At 40.1% G+C, this 19,006-nt stretch overlaps 4 protein-coding genes across 5 annotated transcripts in view; 2 read left to right on the top strand and 2 right to left on the bottom strand.

The window, feature by feature from the left end:
• The first annotated feature begins 265 nt into the window (after positions 1–265).
• Positions 266–3,958, top strand: LOC112046102 (trafficking protein particle complex subunit 11). Its single transcript, XM_024082594.2, has one exon. It carries the CDS (start codon positions 457–459, stop codon positions 3,766–3,768), a length of 3,312 nt encoding a protein of 1,103 aa, XP_023938362.1. The 5' UTR covers positions 266–456; the 3' UTR covers positions 3,769–3,958.
• A 2-nt stretch (positions 3,959–3,960) lies between these two features.
• LOC112046103 (proteasome subunit beta type-1) lies at positions 3,961–4,844 on the bottom strand. Its single transcript, XM_024082595.2, has one exon. The coding sequence runs from the start codon at positions 4,697–4,699 to the stop codon at positions 4,001–4,003; it is 699 nt and encodes a 232-aa protein (XP_023938363.1). The 5' UTR covers positions 4,700–4,844; the 3' UTR covers positions 3,961–4,000.
• Positions 4,845–6,672: 1,828 nt separating this feature from the next.
• LOC112046109 (dolichyl-diphosphooligosaccharide--protein glycosyltransferase subunit DAD1) lies at positions 6,673–7,670 on the top strand. The gene is made up of 2 exons (XM_024082610.2): positions 6,673–6,989; positions 7,488–7,670. Exons 1-2 carry the CDS (start codon positions 6,782–6,784, stop codon positions 7,616–7,618), a joined length of 339 nt encoding a protein of 112 aa, XP_023938378.1. The 5' UTR covers positions 6,673–6,781; the 3' UTR covers positions 7,619–7,670.
• A 397-nt stretch (positions 7,671–8,067) lies between these two features.
• LOC112046118 (E3 ubiquitin-protein ligase AMFR-like) overlaps positions 8,068–19,006 on the bottom strand; it is a 50,191-nt gene continuing 39,252 nt past the window's right edge. For both annotated transcript variants that reach the window (XM_052887917.1, XM_052887918.1), the window contains exons 4-8: positions 18,824–18,934; positions 18,114–18,280; positions 16,538–16,635; positions 15,816–16,009; positions 8,068–15,471 (exon numbers count right to left, since the gene is read on the bottom strand). In XM_052887917.1, the coding sequence (XP_052743877.1) occupies positions 15,276–15,471; positions 15,816–16,009; positions 16,538–16,635; positions 18,114–18,280; positions 18,824–18,934 (766 nt within the window). In that variant the 3' untranslated portion in view covers positions 8,068–15,275. The remainder of the gene's footprint in view (positions 15,472–15,815; positions 16,010–16,537; positions 16,636–18,113; positions 18,281–18,823; positions 18,935–19,006) is intronic.

Below are 19,006 nucleotides of genomic sequence, written 5' to 3'. Positions count from 1 at the left end.
ATAAAAATTAATAATATACAATAAATGTAAAAAAGCTATGGCATACTTAATTACTTAAATGAACTTTTTTTATTAATAATTAAATTATCGAAAATAATCGGGAATTAGAAATTTTTTTAATTATTATCTTTGATGATAATTTAAAGAGTATAAAATCCATAGATATATAACTACACTATATATAACTTGTTCTAAGTATATGATAAAATCACTACGTTACGACATAAATGATGATCACAGACGACAAATGAAGGTGATGTTAACAGATTACGCTAACTGCAATCACTGCTGATAGCTGTCGCATGAAAATTGAAAATTGAAAAGTGACGTTTCTCGGTTGACGATGGGGTGTTGGAGCTCGACAACTTTTTGGATCGTTTAATTAATTGTAAATAGTGATATGAATTAACAACTTGAGTCAAGTTTCGGTGGCGTCGGTCCAGGTAACGCACCACGATGACAGCTCAGCCGAGCGACAGCACGGAGTTTCCTCTCGAGATTACACTCAAACCCCTCGCACTGATCGGGCTGTCCGGCCTGGACACGATTAACAACGCCATCCACAAGACGATATGGGACGCCTTCTCCAACAACCGCCGCCCGGACCGCGCCTCCGTCCAGTTCAAACTTCTCCACAACACTTTCGAGTTTCCCGTCATCAAACCGAAGAGAAACTCGTACGAATGGTACATCCCGAAGGGAATATTGAAGAAAAACTGGATACCGAAACGCGTCGCACTCATACCGGCCGTCGTCGTCATATTCTACGACATGGAATGGAACGACCCTCAGTGGAACGAGAAGATCATAGAGTGCGCGTCGCGAGTGCAGTCCATCCGCGCCGCCGTGGAGGGCCACGCCACGCGCGTCGCCGTCGTGGTGGTGCAGAGCGGCCTGTCGCCGCCGCCCTCCGAGTACATGCTCGGCGCCGAGAGAGCGCAGGTGCTCTGCTCCGCTTGCGAGATACAGTCCAAGTCCCTATTTGTCCTTCCACACAGTGACCATCTCATGGGCTACATAGTTCGACTAGAGAATGCTTTCTATGATATTGCACAGAACTATTATCACCATGAGACCAAAAATATCAAACAACACAGAGACCATTTGAATAAAACTACCCATCAATATTTATTTGTTCGACATCAGTTCAAGCTGGGCTTCCTCAATGAATTGAAGCAGGACCTGAGCACGGCTCACAAGCACTACATGCACGCTTACAACAACTTGCTAGAAACCAGGCAAGTTGATACTAATATACATGAAATCAGAACTGTGGCAGGTTATATCAATTACAAACTGTGCAAGCTGCTGTTTGCACTGAATCTGGCCCGTGATGCCATTGCACAGCTCAAATCACATATTGACAGATATAAAAATAGAATTGGCCCTACTGAATTACTCTTTGAGCACTATGCTTGGATAGCCAGACAGTATAGCGCATTTGGTGAACTTTTTGATGAGGCGATTAGCTTAGGGCTTCCAGCTATTCAGTCCCAACACCCTGGTTTTTATTACCAGCATGCTGCACAGTTCACTGTGATGAGACGGCAAGCCATGCGGTCCGTCTGTTGTGAAGCTCTACAGTACCCACCACCCCCAGACCCTATGGAAGGCATTGTGGAATTTTACGGACAGAGACCCTGGAGGCCAGGTAGACTTAGTGCCGATCCTCACGACCCTCAAAAGGAGCAGGCTGCTGTACTAGCATTGCAGTACAATGAGAGAGTTTTCAATCACTCAGCTATGATTATCAGCTTTCTAAGTAGTGCCATCACACAGTTCAAGACTTTTCATTCTCCCCGGATGAGAAAGCAGCTAGTTGTAGAAATGGCTAACGAGTATTACTATTGTGCAGACTATGGTAAAGCTCTCACTCTATTGACTCATATGCTTTGGGATTACAGAAGAGAGAAATGGTGGTTTCTAGCATCTCATGTCTTGAACCGAGCTTTGCAATGTGCCTACTTGTCAGCAAAAATCCAAGATTACATCCAGCTCTCTATAGAGGCACTCTCAAAGCACATTCAAGTCCCTAACAATGATAAAGACAGGATATTCAGGAATATTATGTCTGTTCTTAATCTGAACATTCCAGCACCGGAGCCAGATCTGCCTGTTTCCTCACAGAGCAGAGCTCTGGAACTTTGGCAGCTGGCTATTGAGAAAGAGCCTCTAACAATAGTTATAGACATGGTTAATATTTCAAGTTTCCTAGAAGTAAAGACTAAATTTAAACAAGCTAAATACAGAATGGATGACACAATTGAAGTTGAGTTATTTGTGCGTCTCACTTTTAACACAACCCTCCTAGCAAAGGCAGCTTTACTTACAATAGCCAGCAAAGTAGAAACCATAGAGATTCCTATATTGGATAGTGGAATGACAAATGTGAAGTTAGAAGGTGGAAAGGTGAGGAGGTTTTTATGTCAATTTAAAACAAATCCACATGATATTGGGTCAGATATGAGCATTAAAAATGTGTCATTTATACTTGATCATGAAAGGCGAAGAAAGATAATTATGAATTTTAAAGTTGAAGATAGTAAATCTCTAGAGCCTACTGTACATCCTGAACTGCTCCATTTCATATTGAGTCCTAAAAGTGACTATGAGTTTGATTGTATAGTGCCTTTGAATACCACCAGTATAACTAGCAGAGAATGTAGGCTATCTATAGAAATTGAAAATGCAGTTCCTGCTCTCCAGGGAGAATGGTTTCCCACAACATTTACTGTGGTCAATAATGAAGAAAGCTCAGTTTATGACTTGGCAATAGCCCTGTCCCTTTTGAGCTCACCGGACAATCCTAACCCTGACTCAGTGACAGAGTTGAGTTACGCTCACGGTGAGTCACAGCCACAACCTCTGAAGTTCCAAGTAGGTACTGTCGACGAGGCTTCTGCTTACACCAATTTATTTTATTTAAAGACTAACAGAACTGCAACAGCAACAGTACAATTAAGAGTGTCATACAAAATTGATTTTCAAGAGATGCCTAAACTTGAATGTGTTAAGGATTTTACTACCAAAATTACAGTAATTAAACCTTTTGAAGTAACAACTAATTTTGTTGACATGGGTTTTATGCCCATAACAAAATGCTTTGTAGATGATCCTTTTATAGTAATGCCTGAGATAAAAATTCTCAGTCCGTGGGATTTACTTATTTTAGATACTGAGCTAGAGACTGTGGAGTGCTTGAAGTATGGTGATGATAAAAAGCCATCATCGTGCATTAGGAATTTACAGGTAGCCGAAAGAAATGTAGCATCTGATGCTATATGTGTACAGGCAAGGTACAAACCAAAAGACCCTCCCACCAGGGTAGGGTTATACAACATCATGTGGAGGCGAGAAAGCAGCACCAGTGGCCCCTGTGTTATGAGCAGCAGTGCCTTGTCAGGTATTGCAATAGAAGAGTGCCCTATTTCCATTGAAGTCAATTATCCAGAAGTAGTTGAATTGATGACTTCTGTTCCGCTCAAGTGTAGATTGATCGGTAGAACTGACGTTCCCATCAGGCTAAGTTTGACAGTAGAGGGCACAGACACTTACATATTTTCAGGATACAAAAAGTTTTCTGTGACGGTTCCACCCAAGGATAAGTTTGAGCTGTGTTATAACATTCTCCCTCTGGTGACTGGCAACACTGTTCCTCCAAGATTAAAAGCCGTAGTGCTAGGAGACAACACAAGGCAGGAAATAGTTACAGAAATCTTTGAGAAACACTTTCCGAGAAATATATTTGTTATGCCTAAGTATAAATGAATTTATTGTATTAAATTATATTGTTAGTCATTTCAATTGAGATTTGTAAATAGTTTGAACAAACATGTAATTATATTGTAGTTACCCTGTAATTAATTGATTATAATTCTTAGGATAAATTCAGTTACTTATTTTTAAGTCTGTTTTGTTTAACAGAAGGTATTAAAGTTCTTATTGAAAATTAAAGAAATATTTATTTTAAAAACTTTAATTGTATACATTTTACACAAGCTTAATCTTTACGGAGTTCAAACTTCTCTTCTTGAATCCCGCTGTCTGTTATGATCAGTATGTAGATACAATCGCCCGTGTAGATGTCGCGCTCGGCGGCACTAATGAACACATCCTTCAGCAGAGACAAAGCCTTCTCTCTGGGGAGAGGGGCCTCTTGGACATTTTGCATATTCTTTAGACCTATTTGATTATCGAGCAGGGGCTGGAGCAGAGCGCCCGCCGAGCCGCCGGCGCGGTAGTTGGATCGCTCGCAGTGCCCGATGGGGTCGTAGCTGTATACGCAGCCTTTACCTTCGGCGTCCAGTCCGGCTAGCACATTAGAGATATAGTAAGGGAAAAATCTCTTGTAATACAACATCGTGGACAGCATCTGCGCGACCGCCGGCGTCGACATCGCCTTGTTGTGCTCGTGCTCGTACATGCGCATGCGCGCTTGCAGCAGGCGCGTCAGCGTGAGCGTGTCGCACCAGCAGCCCGTCGCGCCCAGCACGGTCAGCTCCGACAGCTTGAACAGCTTCTTCTGCTCCCTCGTGTAGATCGCGAAGCCTGTGCTGAGGCGAGTGTCGGCCCCGATGACGGCGTAGTCCTCGCCGGCGATTGCGACGACGCTGCCTCCGTTGTCGGCGTAGGGCTCGAAATGTACTTGTTTCGCACCAGGAACCGCATATTCAGGAAAGTTTTCATTGACACTAAGCATTTTGAATGGGTGTTCTTGTTATATTTTCTAATACTTTTATAAATTGAATACAAAAGCTTTGCTTTATTTTTCTGGATGAGTTATGAAAATTGAATTTTGAAATCACAATTCACAATGAAATGACATGCAAAATTTATCAAAATTCAAAATTGTTTGAGAAATGTCAAATTGTCAAGTGTCAACTTGACGTAGCATTTTCATAAAAATTATTGTCTACTGTTACCGAAAAACTACAAAAGAGTATCGCTCTAAGAGGCCGTACAGACTACTTTAGTATTTTAGTCGAGTACGAACTTCGACCATTAATAAGAGGACCTGCCTCGCTAAAAAAGATCAAAAATCAATGATCTAATGCGTTTATAAAAACTGTTGCTATAGAATCGATGTTTTATTGTTGTAATCGTTTTCGTTGTGTAAAGAGCTCCGTAAAAATGCCGGTTGTAGTTGAATGGCATAAAAAACTACCAACAACTTGTACTTTAGCAAAAAATGGAGTAACGTTTCATTAGTAAGTATTTCTACTTAAATTTTATCAAATTTTTAATTAAAACAATTTCTAAAAAGAATCGATTATTTTGACAGAACATTAAAAAATCGATCGAGTAATCGAATATTTTATGTATATATTCTGTGGATAGTCTGAGCGATGTGCTTCTAAAAATTAGTACTGGGTCGTTTTACGATTTGAGTAAAACGAAACGCAACGTTTTTTTAAACGTGAAAAACTGTTTCGAGAAACAGTTTAAAAAAAAACTAGTTTTTTTTGTATGCTTAACCTAAAAAGTTTAACAATTTTTTTCATAATGCAGAAAATAACCGAAGCCATAAAATCAAATTCTACTATTGTACACAAGATTCTTTAAGTTAATATGATTCTTCAATAATAGTATGAAAAAAACGAAATGTAATTTTAAGACATAAAAAGCAGTCCTTAATTTTATTATTAATAAAATTATAGATGTACTCATCTATAAATATGATTCACTTTAGCTTAACCGCGACTCCAAACCCAAGAAGAACCAGTTTCTTTTAGTTTTTGTGATATTTTCAATAATAGTTCATATTTTCATAACAATAGAGTATAGTATTTAATAGTTCGTTAAAGAAACGAAACGTATTTAAAACCAGTCCTTAATTTTCAATAATATAAATCAAATGAAATGATATGTCTATCGTCTCACAAATAAGATTCGCTTTGGCTTAACCACTACTCCAAACGTAAAAACCAGTTTCTTTTAGTTTTTGTGATATTTTCAATAATAGTTCATAATTTCATAATAATAGAGCATAGTATTTATTAGGTCATTAAAAAAACGAAACGTATTTTAAAACCAGTCCTTAATTTCATCAATGAAATTTTAAATCTATCTCTTTACAAATAAGATTCACTTTGGCATAACCTCCACTCCAAACATAAGAACCAGTTTCTCTATGTTTTTAGGATGCATTTAATAATAGTTCATAATTTAATGACATTAGAGCTTATATTTATTTGCCTATTAAAAAAAACGAACGAACAACGTTATCAATGACAGATTCATGAGTGAGTGAGCGCGTTTCGTTTTTCTAAGAACCTAATGTTAGCTATCTGAGAAACAGTCCGTTCGTTTTTCACAGACAAACTGTTTTTTATGTTCGTTCGTTAAAAAACGCTCAGCACTACTAAAAATTACGCGTGCGTGTATTGCGAGGTAAATTTATAGTTGTGTGTAGTGTATGGACACAAAATATATTTAATGGTGTGAAATATTTTAGATGTGTGAGTTTGCATCGTTCCCCTTCAAAAACGACAGACTTTTTGTTGGTGAATTTGGGTGCGAAACAGGTCCACTGTGGACCTGTTGGACCTAAATAGTCAAAGAGTACGAACGACTTTTGGATTTACCGTCCAAAAATCATTCGTACTCGACTAAAATACTAAAGTAGTCTTGTACGGCCTATTATCTACATTACATATACTACATTTCTGTGGTTAAAACCACGTCATAAAATGTCAAATTGCTGTCAAAATGTCATAGTAATAAATACCGGCTATTGGTTTTAGCGTGGATTTATTTTAAAATAACAATTTTAAATTTCAAAATGACTTCAATAGCTTCCGTAATTCCCAAATTGTATCAAGAATACACGACGAAGACCCCCAAGAAGTTGAAGATCATCGACGCGTATCTTCTGTATGTGTTCTTGACGGCCGTCATACAGTTCGTGTACTGCTGCCTCGTCGGCACCTTCCCGTTCAACTCCTTCCTCAGCGGCTTTATCTCCACCGTCAGCTGCTTCGTACTTGGAGGTATGGAAAGTTGTTCCTCCTTCTATGTTCTATGTATGTCCCATGTGATAGAAAATAAATATTTGCTCAAATTAGGGCTAGTGTAGACATAAACAGACTCTTTATCTACCATCATACATTACATTAGTATAAAATACTAAACGTAACTGTTAGAAATTTCTGCCTAAGCAGCTTCAAGCGTGTAAATGCATTACCCTATGTCAAAAAAAGGTGTAGTCTTACCAGTCACAATCCTGTCAATTACATTTAGAGGATACCTTTATAAACATGCAAATTTTAAAGACTTTATAGAATTAGCAGGATTATACTCTTAACTTGTACCTCTTTGGTTGGTGTATATCCACTAGTGTTGATTATTATATAGACTAAAGGAGCCTTATTATTTAGAAATAATACATTTTTCAGTTTACTATTCAAAGCTTTATGATTAGTGCAGTTGATATAAAAGTGATTAATATGGTGCCATTTGTAGTATTATACATTTATTTCATTTGACAGTGTGTCTGAGACTACAAGTGAATCCAGAGAACAAGACAGAGTTCCTGGGGCTGAGTGCGGAGCGCGGGTTCGCTGACTTCATCTTTGCTCACCTCGTGCTGCACATAGTGGTCGTCAACTTCATAGGATAAGATATTGTTTTTGAAATATGTCTATTCATTAATATATTATGTATCTATTTTAGTTTCTGTTTTATTTTATTTATCCTTATAGTCACTACAGAGATTGTTAATGGATATGGGAGAGAGAATTTCGGGATTTACTAGAGCATGTCAGATGCACGCTGTTAAGTATCTCCACCAAGTATAAGCCCAATATTTGTGGGTATGTTTTGAAAAACCAAAAAAAAGTTACACAGTGAGCATATCAGATAAGAGTAAGGTGGGTGGGGTGGGGTAGTTAATGAATACTATTAAAGTACACTTTCAAAATCTGATGATTTGAACATAACAGGAATTGGAAGGGTTTATAAACTTAAAAAAGTTGAAAGCCACAAACAGTTCAGAATTAAAATTCATTTTGCCTAGTCAAAATAATAAAAAGACCTTAACACTAGATTGTTCATAGTCAATTAAAGACATTTTTAATGCAATAATTTTATTTTTGACTAGTTTTCAATAAATTTTAGTAACATTATCATATTAAACTAATACACAAATAACTAAAATTACAGCCTCATATTCATTAAGCAATCAATGTCATAATATCACATAGTGATAGAACCTCCGGTTAGATAGATTGAGAGCCAGTGTCCTATAGATATTGCCTAGTGAACATGAGAGCTAACTTTGCAAGATATACGCACTTGGATCACAAAAATCATATTCCTATCTTCAAGCTTTCCACACATTTAAGTACTTACAGAATGAGCCATACGAGACATGTGTTGTTGTGTTGTGTACAATAAAGTAATAACAACTACTGTATAACATCAAACTGCTACTTCAACTGTATTTCACTAACCTCTACAAACTGTAGATTTAATCAGATATTTAATAGTATCGTAATTATATAGTAATAAAGTGTTGCAGCCTCACGTTACTAAAATATTTTATAAATGTAAACCTCTATTAAAGTAAATGAAAAAAAAGTGTGTCATCTCCGACGCATGAATGGAGTTTACTCTCTCAGATCGATCAGCATACACTATGTACATCTCAATACCGACCGAGGAGCAGCAGGCCGCGGCGTGCGCAGCAGCGTATGGCGAAAGGTGCGCAGAATAGGTTGTGCACAAAAACGTAACGCTGTCATTCGTTCATCGAATTTTACAGCCCATATTTTTTCATACCTATATTATATGAAAAATCAATTCTTAAGGAGTAAACTCCAAAAAGATTTTAACTATAGCAAAATATTTGCCTCACACGAAAATTTAAATTGCTTGAACATTGAATAAATTAACTTCAGGATGCTAATTGCTATGTCATGGACAAAGAAGATATTTAATAAATTCTTCCTCCACACAACTACAGTTTGTCTGTGACTGAGCATTCATTAAATATTATGACAACATTTTCTAACACCAAAATGAGTAAAGCTAACGGTAGTACAGTTTTATTAATATGTTATACTTGCGTTTTCCTTTTACTGAATGCATAGAAAAGCACAAGAATAAATTACAGCCCCTTCACACACAGTGCTCGCCACGGACCTTTATGTTTGTGAAGTTAGCTGCGGAATGAGTGCGCAATCGTACAGACGCGAACACCCCCCGCCCGCGCCGTTTGTCGTTATTGATTCATTGCGCAGTCAATTGTTGCTAACTTCACAAACACTATCTCGAGGCTGAATGGCTAGTGTGAAGGGACTGCAGCTGAATAATCGAGGAGACTTCGAGCTACAATTGTGACATCAAAATGTTAAAAAGATTTGAATTACATTTAAAAAATAGATCCAAAAAAAAAAGTAACAACATTTAAACCTAACTTAACAGCTATGGACAACGTACATATTTAAAATCTCATCTACTCATAGAAAAATACACTTTCAATATTATAGAAAAATAAGTCGCTAGCAACTAGCGAATACACGTCCAAATGATAAGGGCGGAGACACACTTTTAACTCCCGACGCGATTTGTGAGCGCGCGTCACTTCGAGACTTGATTCGAAATGTGTTCACAGTTAGCGTTGGTGGTTAAAAATGTGTCGCCTTCAAGGAGCTAATTTGATTGTTCACGAAAACTAAACTAAATTGACTGAACTAATACATTCACAAAGCATGGAGTCTTCAAAAAACGGACATAACAGCTTCCTTAAAAGCAGGTAACTTTAAAAGACTTCATTTACGTTTAAGCATACAATATACGAGTATAGTTTATCTCTTTTTGGTCTAAGATCCCGCATAAGGAATATGTACCCTAATTTATTATTTATTTAGGATTACCTCTTTATAATATTAGTATAGATAATAAATAAATGATAGATAATATTCACCAGTGGAATAGTTTGCCTTAGAGGAGCCCTGTATCAAAATTAGTTTGCGGTGGCAATGAAGGGTAAATTTCACACAAAAGAAATATACTTAAAATAAATATGACTGTGACTTTTTAACCTTTGTAGGTAGGATGTTTCCAACTTTTGAGTGCTTGCTTAACCCCGAATAAAAACATTGTCACAAAAAACTTTATCATTTCTGGAGTGAAACTCTGCAGGCAGTTTTTTTGTTTGTTTTTCCGGATATCATCAGACTCAGTGTGATTTTGGATTACATTTTACTACTATTTGCTTTCACACTTATGGGGTCCCTGTATTCCGGGGGCCCCGTATCATTGACACGGCGGGAGCTACGCGCCTGACAGTGACACATTGCACATAGGTTGCCTAGTTAAATTGCGGCTGGATAGTATTAAACGATTATTTTTATAAAAACGGGAACTTTGTTTTAGTTCAGTCAATTGAGTCAATATGAATTAGCGCCGAAGTAATTTATCACAACTATATACTAAAAAAGCTACTACGCGTACATCTATTATTATAAATAGGACCCACACAGATTAGTGGCGCAGCCTGGAAATACCAAGTTAATTAATATAACATCAGAAGTGGGATTTTACATATAATTAACCCACAATACGCCAATTCAAAAAATAAAATAAATAATAAAACAGAAACAATAGTCGATTTTATTGTTTGGTTTTTGTTTAAGCATCACTCGAATACTAAGAGACTAATGTTCATATGTGAACAATTAAGCAACGTCTGGAGCGAGAAGTACACTTTGTGTACATTGAGATCGAATGTTAGAACAAACATTTTAAGGAAATTTTAATGTTTAATAGAATCACAGATGTCTGTGAGTTTAAAGTTATAGTATAAACTGTGACATGTCGTTGAGAGCATCAGAAAAAAAACACTAAAGAAGATAGTTCATAGAATTTGTAATGAGCACAAACTCTTATAGATTTTAATAAACTAAATAGGTATCTTAATATTAGCAGGTCTTACAGGCTACGCCCTTAACTTGCGGCTGTGAGTCGCAACACACATGAGCAGATTATCAGACACAACTGTGTTGTGTCGGCTGCAGCTACACAAAACACACACAACCGTGTCGTGTTGACTGCAGCTACACAACACACACTCATCACAAAATATCACTAAAACACTCAACGTTTATTCTGATCACACGTTGTCTAAACATCGATTTTACAATAAATTAAAACAAACGGTTCGATTTTATTCGCGCGGTGTTTCGGTCGGTGTACGCCTTACTTGAAAGCAAACTCAACAAGTCGACTGTGTTAAAACTATTTAAAAACGGGAGACAGTCACAGCCGTGATAGCCCAGTGGATATGACCTCTGCCTCAGATTCCGGAGGGTGTGGGTTCGAACCATTGGCATTGGCCAGCGTGGTGGACTATTGGCCTAACCCCTCTCATTGTGAGAGGAGTCTAACTAATCAGGCCTACGCTGACCGAGACACGGACGAGTAAATCCGGACAGTTTGCGAATTACGAATACCACTCACATAGTTTATATTCTAAAATATCACATTCATTTTATTTTACAAAATGGTGGACAAACATTTATTATTAAAAAAAACAAATTGCATGAGTTATAAGTATGAAAGGTTTCAAACGATTTAATATTGGACAGAATGTTCACTGGTATTTTAATTAATGTAGTTTTCCTTTCAGTTTCCGAAAGACGCATTTGTCGCTTCTTGCATACATTTTGTTAATGTTCTCAACATTCACATATTTACAAATTTTCACCTTTAATATAAGTGCGTACGTGTAGAATGAGAATACATTTATTTTTGGTTAAGTGTAGACAAATAACACATTATACTATCATTATACACAATAACTGTATACACCATGGATACATCGAGTATGTAAAGGGTGTTTATTATTTAAAACGTGGACTGTAAACATGTGCGAAACATTCAAGCGGAATAGTAAAAAATATATACTCAGAAGCACAATTATCCGCCCACTTCAATATACTTGCGTCATATAAAAGAGGGCGGATAATTGTGCCTCTGAGTATACATAACGCATGTAAAAGTGCATCCAGCCTGACGGACGGTGTGTCGTCCGGCAGGCTGGACGGGGTCGGCAGTCAGTCAGTCATCAAGTACTACGATACTCGGTAGCAGCTAGTAAACAACATATGTGCGATTAGACTATGTAACTCTCTCCCGCGTATGTTAGGGCTTCCGCACACGAGCCACCGACCACAACCACAAAACGCCGCTACCGGCATATTGTACACATTTTCACACATTTTATATGGATATTACCCACACGGTTGTCGCCGGTGGCCGCCACACGCTACAATCGTCGTGCTCGCTTCTTGTGGCCCGCACCGGCCACTACACGCCGCCACACACCACTCGCGCAATTCCGTACCACTGTCTCCCTTACCTCAGTAAACCTGTTAGAGTCGACGGCAACGCATGCACGTAGTCTGTCAGATTCAATCCCGTCCTGTGAGTTGGGATTCAAAAAGTAGCAGCCACCGGCCACAAGTGGCTGTCGCGCTTTTCAGCTACTTTTGTGGCCCCTTTTTGGTTCTTGTGGCGATGTTTGTGGCTGTCTCGTGTGATCCGTGACACTTAAGTAACATTCGATATTCGCGGAATTGGGCTATAGTGACGTCACAGAGCGAGGTGCACAATTAAATAGTACAAGTACAAGCGCCAGGCGCGCGTTTCCGTCCCTTTTTCGTACACCCCCGTCGTCCCACCCCAATCACACCCCTGTTCTACGCAGGGAAAGACTCATTTATGACAGTTTGCCTAAAATTATATTACCGAAACTTTAGCTCAGCTGTATTGCGTCCCAAAAGACTGATGTATACATATAAAGTAACTTATTACAAGAACACTGTTATCGTCAAACTCCGTAACACTAAGTACTTTGGTTTCATGAAATTCAAATTCATCACATTAATATTCAAATGTTTGTCGCGACTATTCCTATTGTCTTTGTATCGCAGTACCGATGACCGTCCGAACGCTCCAAGTATAAACAGACGTACGAAACGTTCGAGCTCTAAGTATATACACCTACAATAACTCAGTCAAAGTCAGCCTTACATCACCGCTACCGTGCTACCGTCGCATGTGTGCTTACGTCGACGACTGCCACTAAGGTACGTCGAGTCGGAGCTTACAGTAAGCCCAGAGTTAGGGTTGCCAACCGTACTATAATATATAGTGTTGTACTATATTTTGGGTCTGCGTACTATATACTGTTGAAAATATATAGTACGCGAAAATACTATATTTCTAATTCATTCATTTCATTAATTTTCGGCACAAGCATTAGTCGGCATATCCAAAAAGAGTCTAATTTAAAGTTCTTTTTCATAAATTTTAAAATTAAATGTGACAAATCATCTGCCACTCACTTATTTTAGAGAAAACATTCTTGAAAAATGCAAAAGAGAGATTTGCCAGTAAATATGGATTTTATAAAAATAAATAGGCAACAACCAATATAATAATTATCTTCGTCTATTTTTACTTATTCCAAAAAAATACTATATTTTCTTCAAGTGTACTATATTTTTTTCAACTTAAATATGACAAATGTTATATTTTTCTGAAAAAATGTTGTCAACCCTAAGCCCAGTACTTAGGCACTAAAACTTCAGTAGCCCTAACATGTGACCAGACGACATAACTCGTGAAGAGAACTAGATAAATGACAACCAACAGTGCGCAACCGGAAACATCGCTATCTCTTTCATTGCGTTGGAATGATAGAGATAGGACTGGGACTACACCGCCGCCATTGGTTGATTTTTTGTTGATTCTCCTTTACGAGATATGTCCTTGGTCGCATGCTAGGCTTACATGAGTACCAAAAGAATGATATTTACAGTTAGATATCGAATTTATGTTACTCCTACTAAATTTCCGGATTAAAATACGTAATTTTTACATTAGATCCCCTAGACGAAATGTTTAATGGTTCTAAAACGTCCGTAAGGTTATTTGAGTGGAATTATTTAATAATATTTTGAATTCGATTATAATTTAACATACAATACAGAGGCGGATCATACATACCACGCGCCCAGTGATGCGAAACCTTCAAGAGCGTTCGCGCGGAGTATTTAAACAAAAAAATATTATTATAAATTAATTGTATAAGTATAATAAGTAGAACTCTCAACATTTAATCCGCCTCTGATAATGTATACGTCATTTGCCAGTAACCTGATGCTCAGATGCGTTAATCCGAGAAGCATATATGTACGACAAAATACATCCCCTACAGGTACGACGATACAGTATGCGCGGTCTGTTTGGGTCCAGCCCTAGACTCGATTGTGATTTAAATGCTTTTTTATTAAACACAAAAATCATCAAAATTTTAAAATAGTGTATACCGTGTGCACAAAAATTTATATAAAATATTATTTTGTGTGAGATAATTAAGACACCTTTTGTGGAACAAAAAAACATCAGTGCCAGAGAAGGAAACGACGATGCCAACGGGGTTATATCTTAATTTTTATGTAACGAATATTGAGAAAATATTTAATAGATGTACATATCTTGGTCTACTTGAAATATGATTAAAATGAAGTAAGTATTTGGGGAGTCTTTTACACGTTGGAGTTGTTGTAGGGCGCCAGGCCGCGCGCACGCGTGGCCTGCAGCAGGCGCCGCATGCTGAGGTACGCGTGCTGGCTGCTGCTGCGCGCCGCGCGCGGGGCGTACAGCACGAAGGTGGCGGACGCAAAGCACGGCTCGGCGGACGCGCTGGCAACTCCATTTCCTGTGCCACTCGCAGCTGTCACATCACTGGCAGTGTCGTTTCTCGAGTTGCCTTTGGAATCGAGTGAATTAGCCCTATTTAAAACATCTCCACTTTCCCTACTGACGGTTTTTAGTCCCAGTCCGGTTGCATCAACGCCGACGTCCAAAACACGATTGCCAACAGCACTACCGAAGGTGCCAGAACTGCCAACGGCTGAGTGAATATTTCCAGAATCGGTAACATAGGCGGCGTCGATACTCCCAGTCGCGGTGCCAGTAACGTCAGCACCAGTATGGAGGGGGGCAGAAAAAGCAGCGGCGCCAGCGGATGTACGACCAGTACTAGCGCCATCATCTGTGCGAGTGCCAATATTATTATCGGTGGTATAACCGGTGACGCCAGGGTGTACGCCAGGGAAGGCGCTGGCGAAGGGATTCCGTTGGGCGCCAGCAGGAGCAGGCCCGCAGATGCCGCCGGCGGGCGCGTCCGCGTGCGCGAAGCGGCGGGCGGCGCTCGGGCGGCCGACGCTGCGATGGGCGAGGCGCACGAAGAGGTTGCGGAACACTCAGCTGCGCGAGCCGCCGGGGCGCGCGGCGGGGGCGGCGGGGGCGGCGGGGGCGGCGGGCGCGGCGGGCGCGGGGTGCCGCTCGAGGTAGCGCCGGCGCGCCGCCGCCAGCAGCTGCTCCTTGCGGTGGCGCAGCATCGCCTCGCGCTCCGCCGCGTGCTCGGAGAACTGCACGCTCACAGGCTCGGGCGACGCGCTGTGATACACAGTTTACATTAAACAATCAATTTTACAACTTGATGCAAACATTAAATATTTGTATACAAAATATTTCCAGATTGATATAACAACGGGATAGTGATTTATAAGAAAGTTAATAAGATCAACTGCTTTAACGTTTTAGCCCATAGTTTTACATTTTTTATAGAACAACTATTATTTAATTTATAAATCTTTAGATATTACATAATAAAATTCCAGTACATTAGTTAACAGTAAACAGTAATGTTTAAAAAGAAATGTGTGAGTAAAAATAATAGTAAATTCAAAAAAACCTATGCTAGTAATGTGATTAATATACATGTATAACAGTGTACTCACGGCGGCGGCGCGGGCGCGGGCTCCGGTGCGGGCGCGGGCGCGGGCGCAGACACGTAGGCGGGCGCGGGCGCGGGCGCGGGCGGCGGCGGCAGGCGGCCCTCGAGGATGTTGTCGATGGTGAGGTCGGCGGAGCGCGAGGCGTGCAGGTCGGCGGCCACCAGCGCGCGCGGGTACTGCGGGAACACCTGCAGCACCTGCGCACACCGCACACGACACACATGTTACAAGCAATACGACACATGTTGTACAGTATGTTTTCTTCTATTATCTTAGTTATTGTTTTAGTTTTTGTGCAATAAACTGTATGTATAAATAAGTTAATTAACACATATTCTACCTATCTAACTTCTAGAATTAAATTATAAGAATTTTGAATAATTGTTACAATGACAGTGAACTCTTACGCGTATCTTTCATATTGCCGTACAATTTATGTGGAAATATTATTAGTCAAGCGATGTACTAAGTCGAAGTTATAACAATTGATTAATTTCTTAATGATAAAGATCTTCGGAGACCATCGGATCAGCTTCCACATTCACACGGAAAGTAAAAATAAAAAGAATTTGGTAATCTTTTTATCAATAAATTATAATAACGAATAGAATAATGAAAAGAGCAACAGTTTTAATTTATTGTTATTAGCCCGTTTGAACGGAGCCACCATACGTTGAAAGCGGGTTGGTGGGCTCCTGTGACGTGTAGTATGCGCGAGTAGTCACCTGTTCGATCATGGCGTTAAGCAGCTGCGGCGCGGGCGGGTCGCGCACGCGCGTCACCTCCACCGAGAAGCTGGGCAGCCACGACACGTAGCGCGAGCCTGCGCACACGGACCACTCACTACCAGCACTCGACACCACGTACACGGATACGACAAGGATACCATCAACGTAGACTATCTATGATGGTGTCCTTGACGTATCCGTCAATGGCGACACCTTGTCTTTACCGTCTAGCTTCAAGTCATTTTCTCAACGACTAAATAAGTTTAACAAAACCTTGTGACAAGACCGAGAATATTTTTTTAAATAAATAAATGGTATTAAATTTTTAAAACCAAGGAGTTTTATATTAAAAATATTTAAATATGACAGAAACAGTGGAAATATTCCATTACCGATACTTTTAGTGCAGCCCTCGTAGTTTAGTACTTACACCTAACTTGTTCATAAATTAATGACAATAAATATGATTAATAAGCATATAACAATTGGATATAGTTAATTATATATCTTAATATATAAATGGGAAAGGTCATTCATCACGAAATCCCGAAAACCGCGGATTAAAAAGGTAGCGAACGAAGTCGCGGGCGTCCGCTAATTTTATATAAAAAAACAATATATAGTTTTAATTAAATTAGGTATGAATCGACTTATATTTTACATTTATAATTAATTTGTTGATATACATCGAGTTTGCCTCTGACACTAACTCTTGAATTAAAATGACTGTTGGCGCTAATGAAAATATATAGCTAGAATGGCATTTCATGTGCAACATATCAGCGACGAAGAGCGAAATGTAACAATTCATGGTTAAGTTAACGATGCTGATGACCTCGGCTCCACTGCAGCACGAGCAGCGCGCACAGCGCACACAGCGCGGCGGCCAGCGCACACAGCGCGGCGGCCAGCGCACACAGCGCGGCGGCCAGCGCACACAGCGCGGCGGCCAGCGCGAGCCGCGCGCGCATCTAGCGCATGGCGACGGTGCGCGCCCGTGGCGGAGCCGGTGTCGGCTCAACACATTCCGACGGTGACTTTGTACACAATACACATTTGTTTCATTGAACTTTGTCCATTTTTAACATTTCTGCGACACGATAATTTTGACATAAATTAAAACTAATGTCATTGACAAAATTTTATAAAAAGTTCAGATTGTCATATGATACCAAAGATGGATATTGGATAGGTACCTTTTTATGTTTTTTTTTGTTCGGATGTACACTTACGACTCGGAAATCTATGGATGCAACCGTATTGTAACACTTGAAACACTATAATTGAGTTCTAACAATTTATATAATTTCTTTGATTTCTAGATTTATTTCTACTACGAAAAAACGAGTGTGCTTTAGACTACACAAACAGATATAAGGGGAGGTGTAGGGTTGGGTAGGGGAAGCTAGGGTGGCAGTAGAATAGGATAGGGGTAGGTAAAGAGTCAACGCGAAGCTTGAGCGTGTTTGCTGCTAGTAAATAATAGTCAAAGGTAAAGTTAACGCAAGGCATCTCGGGTCTTCGTCTATCCTCTGAAACGTGAAATAGTAGTCTGCGGCGGATGCACACTCACCGTCGAAGTGGAACAGGTGGTTGGGGCGCACGTCGGGCAGCGGCGGCAGCGGCGGCAGCGGCGGGCGCGGCGCCAGCGGGGCGCGCGCGGGCTCGGGCGCCGCCGACAGCGCGCGCCGGCACGTGGGGCACGACGCGTCCTGCTGCACCCAGCGGCACAGGCACGAGCTGCGGACAGACATATCACTTTTCATTTGAAATAGTCTAACGGTTGAACACAATTTTAACGGATGGTTAATGTAGATGTGGCACAAGGAATGCCCTTGCGCAGAAGATGTCTATTCAGCCCGCACCCGTTTCCTCATCTCCTTTAATGTGGGTATCTTCATATTGAAGGTGAAAAGGTGAAGCGCGTTCCACCATAGGCTACACCATCGCTTAACATCAGGCGTGATTGTAGCTAAGGGCTTGCATATACGTTATAAAAAGAAGTCTTGAAGATGGCCACTTTATAAGGATCACAGTCTTCGGGAAGCAGACTCAGCGGCTGAGCTATACACTCATCTATCAAAGGAATGAAGACTTACGCTTTGTTCTAGAATTTGAAATTCGATGGTAAAATATTGTTGGGGATACAAGCTCAAGTTAAGATTAAAAGACATTAATGGGCTCTATGTGATTGTCAACTGATTCACCCCAAACGTGAGGTGGATACATAAGTAAATCTCCAGAGGAGTGACATAGAAGCGCGCACAAGACGGCAGTACTCACTTGTGGAAGAGGTGCGCGCAGGGCAGCTTGCGCGCCTCCTTCATGGGCTCCCAGCAGATGGCGCAGTTGTCCTCGTTCTTCTCCACCTCCTCAGGGCTTGCCATCGGGTAGCTGCAATACAATAACAATTCTTTTTTCAAAATTTACACACTACAAGCACAGATTCGTTTTGTGGAACCGTTA

Source organism: Bicyclus anynana, chromosome 20, assembly GCF_947172395.1.
Source record: "Bicyclus anynana chromosome 20, ilBicAnyn1.1, whole genome shotgun sequence".
Classification (NCBI taxonomy): domain Eukaryota; kingdom Metazoa; phylum Arthropoda; class Insecta; order Lepidoptera; family Nymphalidae; genus Bicyclus; species Bicyclus anynana.
The sequence above is the reverse complement of the archived record's forward strand: the minus strand, read 5'-3'. Positions and strand labels throughout refer to the sequence as shown.

Coding starts and splice junctions, on each gene's coding strand:
- LOC112046102 (XM_024082594.2), top strand. CDS start 457: ATGACAGCTCAGCCGAGCGACAGCACGGAGTTTCCTCTCGAGATTACA.
- LOC112046103 (XM_024082595.2), bottom strand. CDS start 4,699: ATGCTTAGTGTCAATGAAAACTTTCCTGAATATGCGGTTCCTGGTGCG.
- LOC112046109 (XM_024082610.2), top strand. CDS start 6,782: ATGACTTCAATAGCTTCCGTAATTCCCAAATTGTATCAAGAATACACG. Junction 6,990..7,487: donor CAGCTGCTTCGTACTTGGAG/GTATGGAAAGTT, acceptor TTCATTTGACAG/TGTGTCTGAGACTACAAGTG.